We start from the raw sequence: 11,918 nt of genomic DNA, 5'->3' as shown, positions 1-11,918 counted from the left end.
TTATGTGTTTTTCATTCTACAAGACTGTGGAACGCTGCTGCTGGGTTTCTTCTCCCTTTGGATGCAGTTTTGCAGATGTGAATTTTGGGTAATTGGGCCCTCCTCACTTTTATATTGTGCCTCCTGGGTCCTTTTGTTTCTTTTTCTATCCTTCTCCAATAATAAGGTACCACCGTTGGCAATTACAAGATAAGCCTTCTACAACTGATGCTTTACTCACTCATTTCACTTGCATCTGTGAGCTAGGCTTAAAGCCTAATTTAAACTTCATGCCCGTACGACCTCGTTGCTCAACGAAAATAACTGACTTTCAACTGAGAAGAAAAAGGTTATTGTTATTGCCATTAAGTGACATGATCATTCAACCAAGTATAGAATAGGATTAAGCGTCCTGTGGGGAGTTATTACATTCTTCCCATTCTATGTCTGTTCCCATGCAAACTATATTATATTATAAACCTATACTATTTTAACGTCTGGGTTGTTTACTGAATGTGCTGTCCAATCTTATATAAATTCTGAGTTGTAAATGATTTATAAGACTGTTTATAATAACCAGCTTTGCTTGCTTATATAACTTCTTAAGAATGTTTTGAAGACACTGTATGCAGACTCCTGAGCATAAAAAAGCAGAGTCAATGATGTTGTCAATTTCCCCAAATAAAGGTACTCTAGGGCGAGAAAAGCTCTCATACAATCTAATACAAGATATTATAGCATATTATTTATCTTATCATGCATGACTGTAGCTATGTATGTTGTGTGTGTATTATTCTGTTTACTGACTTGTTGCAAGTCAGACTTCAGCTTTGTATTGCCAAATACAAGGCAGGCCAATTTGTTTTGTATTATTTGTTTCTTTGTTTTGCTTTTATGTTTTATGCATGTGTTTTATAAGAAACCATTTTATGTTATTTTCACTATAATCATCTTGAATCACGTTACTGATGAATAAAACTGTTACTTATGTAAACTTAATGTGTCTGTTTGGTCAGTGGCTATCTGTATTGTAACCTAAATGATTTACAGGGCTAGTTAACCCACAAATCATTTAGGTCATTTAAAGGACCCTTTTTTAGTTATTCCTTTTTTTCTTTTATCTGTGAAGACTTTAATTATGTTTTTGTTTGTGTTGTACTTGTATTGCATTACTGATCCAATATTCCAATTTGATTAAAAAGTAAAACTATATAAAAACATAAACTCCAAAACAACTCACAGGGTAATCCAAGGAGGTCTGCATTGAGCAAATATATATATATTTTTTTTGCTCTTGTTAATTGGATCAGGATTGTGACCAAAAATTAAAATGTCCGTGAATTAGAGGCGTCATGCTGTGAGTAGATTAGATAGAAAAGTAAAAATAGATAAATAAATAAATTCATCCTTACCTTAAAAAATATACACTCAAGTAGGCGTGTAGGCCTACAGAAAACAAAATCATAACTTCTTGGCCTAATTTATTTTTTAAATAATAATAATTATTATTTTTTTAAAAGGGGGGGGGGGGGGGGGGGGTTAGGGTTAGATGATGATTATCCAGTTTGGTTCTCCCATAGGGCAAACTACTGGAATAGTGTGTGTCAATATTGTGTGGTTCAACAGTTATTTAATAATCATGGCCAGAGGTACTTCTAAAGGAAATCCCGGTGTAACTAAACAGTTTCAGTTTCCTTTTTCACAGTCTGAGCGGATGGATTTCCCCCAACTCTCCGAGACTCCGAGACGATGACTCCCACTCTCCCCCTCCTTGTAGTACATAGTACTTCTTCACTGATTTGACAGAACAGAAGTAAGTATTTCATGGTCTTATGCTTTTAACCACGAGATTCATTAGACGTATGGCATGGGGGCCGGGGCTCGGGCACGGCCCAATGCTTAATTAGGCGCACCGCGTTAACTTGTGATCGACTTGTCTATTTTCGGCGAGCGACACCATCGTACGACGAAGTAGATCAGACAGTCATAATAGCATCAATTTATGTTTTCTGTGTAGCTGCTACACAGAAAACATAAATTGATGCTATTGTGACTGTCTGATCTACTTCGTCGTACGATGGTGTCGCTCAATAAAATTGTCTGTAAACTACTATATGCTACACTGTAGCATATAGTAGTTTACAGACAATTTTATTCACACAACATTTCTTGTGTTTGTAGAGGTTCACAGCCTACTGCTGTAAAATGTTGATAGTTCTGCAAATTGCAAATATATTAACAATTAACAAATGTATCAGTTATAAATATTCATAGCTCTGGTCCATTAGAAGCAATAGAAGGAGTTCTCCTTAACAACGCTATGTCACCGATGATCCCTTGTGCCCGCAGGAAAGGCTGTGCATTCTCGTCTGTAGTAAAAAATAAAGTATACAGTTTCGCAACTCGCCAAAACAAAGACGGCTTTAGGGAGTAGAAAGCCTACTTTCCTTAGTGGGAACACTGAGCCCCCCACCTCGCGTCTAAAATACGCCTTTTTAGCCAAGAAAGACTATGTTTCCCCAGAAGGCATAATCTGGTCAATGGAATTTTCTATTGACAAGGTCTGTAGAGGGCAGTGTGGAGTAGCTCAAACCTCCGGTGAAATATGTTCTTTTCTGCCCAAAAGGTGTATTTAGACGTGGGTTGGGGAGCTCCGAGTGTTCCCACTCAGGAAAGTAGGCTTTCATCATCTTAGAAACGTCTTTGTTTTGGTGAGTAGCGAAAGTGTATTTTCAATTTGTATTACAGACGAGCCTGGGCTACCGCGGCTTTTAACGCAAGTGCTCATCATCGGTGACAGAACTCCTTCTAACAAGTAGTAACGGCTGCAGCTAACGCTGACAAGGGTTTATTGACGTACCCGCAGAGGCGTCAATTGGGCATGGCAAGCTATGGCACCTGCCATACCTTGGCTACAGGGGGAAATAATAAAATGTACTGTAATCGTGCGTGTTGCTAAGGTATGGCTGACACCAGTCATATTGCCATACTAGCTTTTTCTAAACTGACGCCGCTGGACCGTGGACGTACCAGACAGGAAGTGGGCTATTTTGGCAGATTATTGGACACAGCAGGGTTTCACTGAGGTTATTGTCGTGAAAAGGTGCGTTTTGTCTATCCTATTCTAGTGCCAGGGCCAGGCTAATTTGTATGTGGTATTATATGACAACTGCAAAATTGTTCTACGTTTGAGCAGCTGGCCTTATATAGCTGCCTACCATTAGCTAATAGCTAACGTTTGGTATCTTAGAAACACGGAAGTGTTCAGCAATGTTTTGTGTGTGTGTGTGTGTGTGTGTGTGTGTGTGGTTGTGAAATCATCTAATTGTTTGTAGCTAATATATAACCAAACTGTCGTTTGTCTCAAGCATTTGGCAGGTAATGTGTCTTTCTTGTTTGCTATTATTAGCTGGACGATTAAATCATAAGGCCCAGTTACCTGGAGAAGACGAATCTACAATCGTGACGCAATACATGGCAACCTAGTGCACAACTGTATCACAACACTGACAAAACTGATTTACCTCCCCATTTTATTTATACATCTTACTGGCCAGGTCCGAGTCCTACATCTTTGGGCGGCCGAGCTTTTAGCCTACTACTGTTAATGCTGTCAATTGCAGACATACTAACACACCAACTTTCTACTTTTCTATCACTCATTATTATATGTTCTCTGGGTGTCTAGATAAATGATGTCATTTCTGAGTGTTCCTTCCTGGATAAATATAAGCTGAACCCACTAATTATTTGGAACCTCATTGTAACCACTATATTATAGTGATGATAGCTGTGTTGGGAACTAGAAGAACATCAAGATTAAAAATGTCTCACCATCGTCAATTATGTTGTATTTTTCTTTTGATTCTGCAGGAGCTGCCAACATTGATGCTGTAAAGACGGGGGATTTCCTTGTTCTCGCCGAGATCATTATTGTCCTCATAGGGGACTTTCATTTCATCTAGTAGGGTTAAAATATTCTGTAATGGAAGCCTAAACGCCCACAAAGGGGATGCCCACCTGGGGGGGGAGGTTTGAGAGTTCATATCCATTGGCCTGTCTGAGTGTGTGTGTGTGTGTGTGTGTGTGTGTGTGTGTGTGTGTGTGTTTGTTTGTTTGTTTGTGTGTGAGTAATACTACACGGTTAACTTATTATGTTTCGACTCCAATCAGTCTTGTTATCACAGTTAGAGGGTGCGATAAACACTATGATGTGCCCATCTCCCAGAAGTATACTAGAAAATCAGTCAAACACAGATCCTGGATGAGTATCGTCCGAGCAACATCCCAGTTTTTTTCTTTCTTAATTTGAGCATTTGTCATCTCATTGTTTTAAAACAGAACATTGCTATTGTGGCAGTATTCTGTGTCTAGTCCATTCTGTTCATGGTGTAAATGAGGATGGGTAAGGTTCAGTAAGTGTAGTTCTGGAGGAGCCATAAATTCTGTGCTGCAGCTCTAGCAATAGAGGCTAGGAGAGGACTGATATGTGCTGTCTGGATGGAGCAATATGCTGCTTATCATTCTGCTTTTGAATGATTTATCGGCAGGATCCAGAGACAGGGCTTCTAGTATGTATGCTTTGCTTGGGTTACCATGCAGTCAGTTCACTGTTCGCAATGGTGGAAGTCAAGAAGTACTCAAATATTTAACTTAAGTAAAAGTAGCAATACCACAATATAGAAATAACTCTTGTTACAAGTAAAAGGCCTAAACGCAAGGCCTAAACCCAAACGCAAAATAAGTTATTGGCATCAAAATATAGTTGCAGTACCAAAGTAAAAGGACTAACGTTTGTCAAACTTCTTCCAAAAATATCAGATCTATAAGCTCACAACCTTTAACAACACATTTTGCCTCTAGGATATAGAAATAAGAAATAGAAATACCGTACTCAAAGTATACTGAACTGAACCTGAAAGTTAAGTACTTCCACCTGGACAGCACCCTTTGTTAATTCTTTCGTACAATTCAATTCTCTGTGTCACGAAACTAGCACAAGAATTTAGTCATTTAAAGCGATTTGGAAATACCCATGTATTTTATTTTTCTACCACATGTCATTTCTACCATTTGTCTCTATCTTGGTGTGTGTGTGTGTGTGTGTGTATGAGACACCTTGAGTATTCTCAAACCTCTCCCCCCTATAGGAGGGCTTCTCTTCTTTTAAATCATAAAATATTGAAAAATGGAAACGCTACTTCAGCTGAAAAACAACCAATTTCTGATGGGTCTGTGTCGCAATGGGCCTCCACCTGACCTGCAATACGACAACTCCTCAGGTACAAAATGTTTCATTTATTTTAATAATAATTTGACTTAAAAACAAAATACGTATTATAAAGATACACAGAGTAAAACCCAGACCTTTTTCTGAGCGCCTTGTTTTATCAGCCATCTCTGACACATGCATAATCATTTCCTATAGAACTTAACTTTTCTTCGTAATCGTGTGTGTGTGTGTGTGTGTGTGTGTGTGTGTGTGTGTGTGTGTGTGTGTGTGTGTGTGTGTGTGTGTGTGTGTGTGTGTGTGTGTGTGTGTGTGTGTGTGTGTGTGTGTGTGTGTGTGTGTGTGTGTGTGTGTGTGTGTGTGTGTGTGTGTGTGAGAAAATGTAAATACATCGATCATCTCTTGAACATAATATCCTTTACTTCCGCAGAGCTCTTTCGCATCTCCACCTTTGCCCGTTTTCCAACCTCGGGGGTCACGGAGCGGAGTCTGGCGAGGGCGGGTTGGTTCTATACGGGCGTGGGCGACAGAGTGCAGTGCTTCAGGTGTAATGTGACGGCAGAGGGCTGGCAGGCCGGGGACTGTCCCACAGAGAAACACAGACAGCTCTCTCCTTCCTGCTCCTTCATCCAGAGCCTTCCGTCCACAGCGAACCTCCTCTCCTCCTCCCACTCTGCCTTCTCCCCGCTCCGCAGTGCACCAGTCATACCAGTAAGACATGCAAGGGATACAAAAAACCTGTGAACATCTGTGGTGTTTGTTCACCTTGTAATGCTGTTTGTTTTGACAAGGGCTCATGTAACCCGAGAAAGCTGCAGAACAAAGTTGAAAAGTGAAAAACAACTAATGCACTTCACGAGAAGACGTGGAAATTTGGGAACAGAACGAGAAGGGACTGACATGAAACCTATGTGGAGAATTGTAGATTCGTACTACTTCTGTCCTAACAGCTTTGTTGTTGCTGTTTTTCATTGATTGATTCAGCTTGTAGTACCCATTTACCTTTTCTGGAAAAAAAAGGGGGAAAAAATCTTATTTTAAGAATATAGATTTATTTATATTTGTTTAGATTCATAATTTTGATTACAAATAAAGGTTTTATGCTTTAACGTTTTCCTCTAGCTTTCTGCTCCAGGCCCTGCCGCCAACCCTCCGACAGGAAGCCAAGGAGAGGAGCCAGTGGCAGGCTACCTGAACATGGGCTTCTCCGCACCGCCCCCCTCCAGCCCACTCAGCTCCCGTGGCGTGGAGGACATGTCCCACCAGAGGCCACCCACATGCCACAACCCCAGCATGCGCAGAGAGCAGGAGCGCCTCGACTCCTTCCACTCATGGACTCTCTCTATCATCACCCCTGCAGAGCTGGCCAAGGCTGGCTTCTACCACCTGGGACAGGGGGACAGAGTGGCCTGCTTCACTTGTGGAGGACAGGTGCGTGAAACCTCTTACATGTCGGTGGCTTCTCTTCACCGGAGGACTGTGTTGTGATGGATTACTTGCGTTGATAGATGGGACAATGTGTTGATATTGATATGTGTAATGAACTTTCAATTACCTAATGCAAATTGTCTGATAGACCTTCTATCTAATATGTAGTTTAGGGATGGGACGTGCAGTGCACCACTAATTGTGACTTTTGAACAACCCTACTTGGTCCAGACTCCAGAGCCCTAAAATCTATGTTAACTTTATCCTTTTGGATGTATCCACCATATGCATGAATGCATCTATAATTGTAAGATCAGAACAAGTGGCATGTTAATGGTATCCCATAGGATCCCAGTAAAATGTCACTTTAATTTAGAAAGGCTTGGCTTGTAAAAAAAAAATCTTTGCTCTAAAATCGTAGCTGATGGTCAAAACTGGGAAACCTCAAGGCAATTTTAGAACGACGGATTTGGTCTCTGCTCACCTGATGGTTGGCTTCATTCACTACATTAAAGTACTGATGTCAGTTGCTCTACATAATTGATACAGTTACTTTGTCCAAGGCTCGTGATGTGCACTGTAATATTAATTTGTGTATGATCTCATGTTACGGTAAACGGCTGATAAGCGCAAACAAAACAAATGCCTATCTCTAGTACAGTTTACAAGAATGTTTCTCTGGAGGATTACTCAACAGTTTGTGGGTATATTTATTAATATTTATCTACTACACGACTATGTATATTCAAATAGAACCTCTGTCTATGTAAATGTGTCGGGGGGGAATATGCAAATAAACCATTTACTCATTTGTAGCTGAGTAACTGGGAGCCAGGCGACCGAGCTGTGTCGGAACACCAGAGGCACTACCCAAACTGCCGCTTCGTCCGAGGGGACAGGGCAGACAACGTGTCCCTGGCCGGGGCTCCCGGGGCTGGGCCTGGGGGAGTGGCAGCACCGGTAGCAGCGCCTGGATCTTCCCAGCAGGGAGGGACGGCTCTCAGTAATGTATCCAACCCAGCCATGCAACAGAGCGAAGAGAGACTGCTCACCTTCGTGAACTGGCCCTCTCGCATCCCCGTCCGCCCGGACCAGCTGGCCAAAGCCGGCTTCTACTACGTAGGTAAGGACTGTGTATCGGAGTAGAGTAGTCATCGTGGATTAAAGTTCTCCACGACTGATTTCAGTAATTTTGGATTCTATAGAAGTGGGTCGCAGAACGACGTGTCTATTCTTCGTTATTAGTTGGTGCAAACAAGTATCTCACTGTCATTGTTAAACAAAGCAAAAATACTCAGAAACTACCAACACAACCTAGTAGTGCAATGTCAAAAATCAGTGCGAAAAAAAAGAAACTAGGAAGCGTGTCACCGCAAGACGCACATGAGCACTCTTCCTGGAAGGTCCTTAGAGGTCAAAGTCAATACAGCAATAGTTCCTTAGAGGTCAAAGTCAATACAGCAATGGTTCCATCAGTCTAAGTTAGGAAGGGAGACCTCAAACCAACAAATGAATGTATGTTCAATACTCTAGAAATGTTCCTTTAATACGGTTTCCCAAATCGCACATTAGGACACGATTTTTCAGTCATGAGATTTTATTTTTCTTTAATCCATGTCATTTGATGTAGTTGATATTACAATGATAAATGCACAAGTCCAGTGTGATTGTTATGGCTGTGCCTCACTAATGCACTGTTAAAGAGGTTATATTGCTCGCCATCTGTACTGTACTTTAATGACTGGGATTAATCTACTGTATCTGCTCACTGAATTAAATACTTTTTTACTTTGTTTATTGGGTTTTCTCAGAAGTATTCATTATTGAAACAATTACCATACAAGTCAGAGAATAGTTTAATATTATGCAATCTTTCATTGTGATATAACAAATGACTAAAGACCATTAGCCATGGTGACAATAGTCTCTATTCTATTAGACTCCATGGTGACAGCAGTCTCCATTCTTTCAACTTTTATTTAGAATTCACAGCTTAAGTGCTGGAATGGAGTTGGGGAGGGCATGACTTCATATCTAACGCTTTAGTTTGGAACAGAGCTAAGGAGGCGATGACTTAATTTCTTGACTTAAACTTGTTATTTCTTAGAAGTATGTTCTGTCTTCTTTGGACTTTCCAATGAACACCACAATTCCCTTTTATTATAACTACAGTGTAACAGTTACAATTTCAAGATTTTATTAAAGAGGGAAAGTCCAGTTGAAGAAAAACGACTATTGGTTTAAACACATTGGTTTTGACATACTTGGAGTATGTGTGTGTGTGTGTGTGTCCCCAATTGATACAGAATTGTCCAAGGCTTGTGATGTGCACTGCAATATTAATTTGTATATGATCTCATGTTACGGTAAATAACAATAAGCCAAAACAATGCATAGGTCACTGCAGTACAGAACTAAGAAAGAGAGGGAGGAGCGTTCTCCAAAGCATCAATCTGGCTAGCCATCGTCAAAGAAAAGGGAACGCCCACTCGGGTTGTCCCTCTTCCTTTGAAGCTACAGCTACAGCCTCTGTCTCGAGAGAATGCCAAAGCATCAACTCCCCCGTAATCTCGCGTGGCTAGACTTGTTGCCTGCCACAATTGTCAAATGCTTCCCGTTCATACATTCTGGAGCCCGGAAGCTCTGATCATGGGCAAGTGATAAAGCAGATGTGCAAGCCTCTGCCCCACTTCTGTTTTGTCTTTACAGTCGCACACATCTGTTCTAATATAAATCAAAATCATCTGAGAATATATAGCTTGCTGCTCAGCAGAAATAGAAACAGTTTTTAAATTAAAGATCTTTAAAAAAAAATATTTCACAAGCTCATAGTCATAGTGCGTCGCATTGCGTGCTTGTAAATCCAGCTTTCCAGAATGTTATCCCCAGAATGCTAGGGTTCAAGTGGTTGATCCTCCAACACCCGTTTCTTCTTACTTAATAATTATTGATCTGTCCTGCATTGCGTTTAGGTCGTAACGATGACGTGAAGTGTTTCTGTTGTGATGGAGGCCTGCGATGCTGGGAGTCTGGAGATGATCCTTGGGTGGAACATGCTAAATGGTTTCCCAGGTAAACGCAGTTATTAAGAAATAAATACTTTATTGTGTGTCACTGTGTTGCACACAGTATTTGTTACAGGGTTACAAAGTCCCTTGAACAAAGTAAACCCTGTTTAAAAGTGTATTGTTATTGTTATCATCATTTACTGCACTGTTGTGCCAGCACTAATAGCACTAAGATCATTGTTAACTGCATTACTGCAGGTCAGCATAGTGAATGAAATCAATACTTAATTGATTGTTTGCATAAATGTGTTGTTTCATGTTCCTCTGGTTTATTGCAGATGTGAATACTTGCTCCAAGAGAAGGGACAGGAGTTTGTTCATCAGATCCAGGCTCGTTTTCCTCGACTCTTTGAACAGGTTGGTACAGAACCTCCCACCTATCTTTACTGGAATGATTGGCATTTGAATGAATACAGCTAGCATTTCAAGCAGTGAAATTCTCTTCTCTGAGCATCAAGATTCACTTCACCTTAAAGAATAAAATAGAATTAATTCAAAATAGAAATAAGTCAAGAATAGAAAATAGAACACAGTTCTGTACAATCTATTATAAGAGTGTGTGTGTGTGTGTGTGTGTGTGTGTGTGTGTGTGTGTGTGTGTGTGTGTGTGTGTGTGTGTGTGTGTGTGTGTGTGTGTGTGTGTGTGTGTGTCTACTTACAGCTCCTTACAAATGGAGACAGCTCCAGGGAGTTTGTGGACCCCCCAGGTGAGCATGAAACAAGTTTTATTTTACAAGAGTGGCAATTAAAGAGTCGATCTCTTTGTTCCTACAGTATGAGAGTTAACAGGGTTCCATCGTATTCTTACATGACTAAGTCCATTAGCTTAGGTGCTTGCTTAGTGTAGTTTTCATCACAAGTTCATTGATTGACGTTTTTATTGACAAAGAATATATCTTTTTACATATCTGGATAAAACTGAAAATGCTGGAGAGCTTTTACATTTCGATTGTGGCCGTTTGAATGCAAATGTGTGTGACATAAGTACCATGTGTTATTGGGAGGTGTGACAAAAGACAACATGGATAGGGGGTGTCCATAATAATAATGTACAGTTACATTATGTATGGGGGGGCACTCTTAATGACAATATTCACATGGTAGCCTTTTTTTAATGGCCGAAATGTATATAAGGCTGAAGTGGGTAATGTATGTTTTGTAATAATAATCAAAATCTACAAAGTAACTAAAGTTTTCAAATAATTGTAGTGAAGTAAAAGTATATTTGACTCTGAGATGCAGTGGAGTAGAGGTAAAAGTACAACAAAATTGGAAATACTCCAGTAAAAGTAAAAATGGATAGTGGAAGCGAATCAGAGATTAAAAAAATAACAGCCTCACAGAACTAATTCAAAGATTTAGGGCAGTCCTTCCTCACAGAACTAATTCAAAGATTAGGGCAGTCCTTCATTTGGGATGGTATCAGGATAGACACAGCTTAACTATTCTGCCCTCCAAAGCCAAAGTGCAGTAACTACGTTTTTGGACACACCAACTTATTTGTGTATCCCAAAGGCCAAATTAGCCCTCATGATATTGGAGGATAGAAATTACCTCAAGAACAGATATCGAATCAGTGTAATATCACTTATGCCTACCGGTATATCTCATTTGGTTGACCAGTTGAAACACTTTTACAACCATTTATCAGTCAAATCTTTCTTCATAGTTACTGCATTCTGGCTTTGTAGGGTGGAATTGGCATACCATATTGATGCATGTCTTATCTTTCTTTCTCTGTCTCTCTCTCTCTCTCAGTGGTGCACCTCGGTCCGGGTGAGGAGCGCTCTGAGGACGCGGTCATGATGAACACTCAGTGATCAAGTCTGCTTTGGAGATGGGCTTTGAGCGCAGCCTGGTCAAGCAGACAGTCCAGAGTAAGATCCTGACCAGTGGAGAGAACTACAAAACAGTCCAGGAGTTGGTTTCAGATCTACTGAGTGCTGAAGACCAGAAGAGAGAGGAGGAGCGGGAAATGCTGGCAGAGGCCATGGCATCCGGTACGTACGACAGACCTCCATGTTTTAAACACAATTGTAGCCCCCTACATTTACATTGTATGTGTTTTAGCTGGCACTGAGTGACATGCTATTATAGGGGGAACAGGTTTCCATTTCGACCCCCCCCACTTCGATACCCCCCCACTTCCCCCCCCTCCCACTTCGACCCCCCCCCATTTCGACCTCGCCTCACCCCCCCACTTCGACCCCCTC

The 11,918-nt window shown here is 40.8% G+C and overlaps 1 protein-coding gene across 1 annotated transcript in view; it reads left to right on the top strand.

Moving 5' to 3' along the window:
- The first annotated feature begins 2,954 nt into the window (after nt 1-2,954).
- Nucleotides 2,955-11,918, top strand: part of birc2 (baculoviral IAP repeat containing 2) — a 10,675-nt gene continuing 1,711 nt past the window's right edge. Inside the window, 10 exon segments of the mRNA XM_080748754.1 lie at nt 2,955-3,082; nt 3,853-5,261; nt 5,640-5,920; nt 6,332-6,640; nt 7,454-7,760; nt 9,610-9,709; nt 9,984-10,062; nt 10,367-10,412; nt 11,464-11,517; nt 11,520-11,705. Coding sequence (XP_080604880.1) covers nt 5,168-5,261; nt 5,640-5,920; nt 6,332-6,640; nt 7,454-7,760; nt 9,610-9,709; nt 9,984-10,062; nt 10,367-10,412; nt 11,464-11,517; nt 11,520-11,705 — 1,456 coding nt within the window. The 5' untranslated portion in view covers nt 2,955-3,082; nt 3,853-5,167.

Source organism: Nannobrachium achirus (genome assembly GCF_963921795.1).
Source record: "Nannobrachium achirus genome assembly, chromosome: 19".
In the NCBI taxonomy this organism is placed as follows: Eukaryota; Metazoa; Chordata; class Actinopteri; order Myctophiformes; family Myctophidae; genus Nannobrachium; species Nannobrachium achirus.
This window is presented reverse-complemented; position numbering and strand designations above follow the sequence as displayed.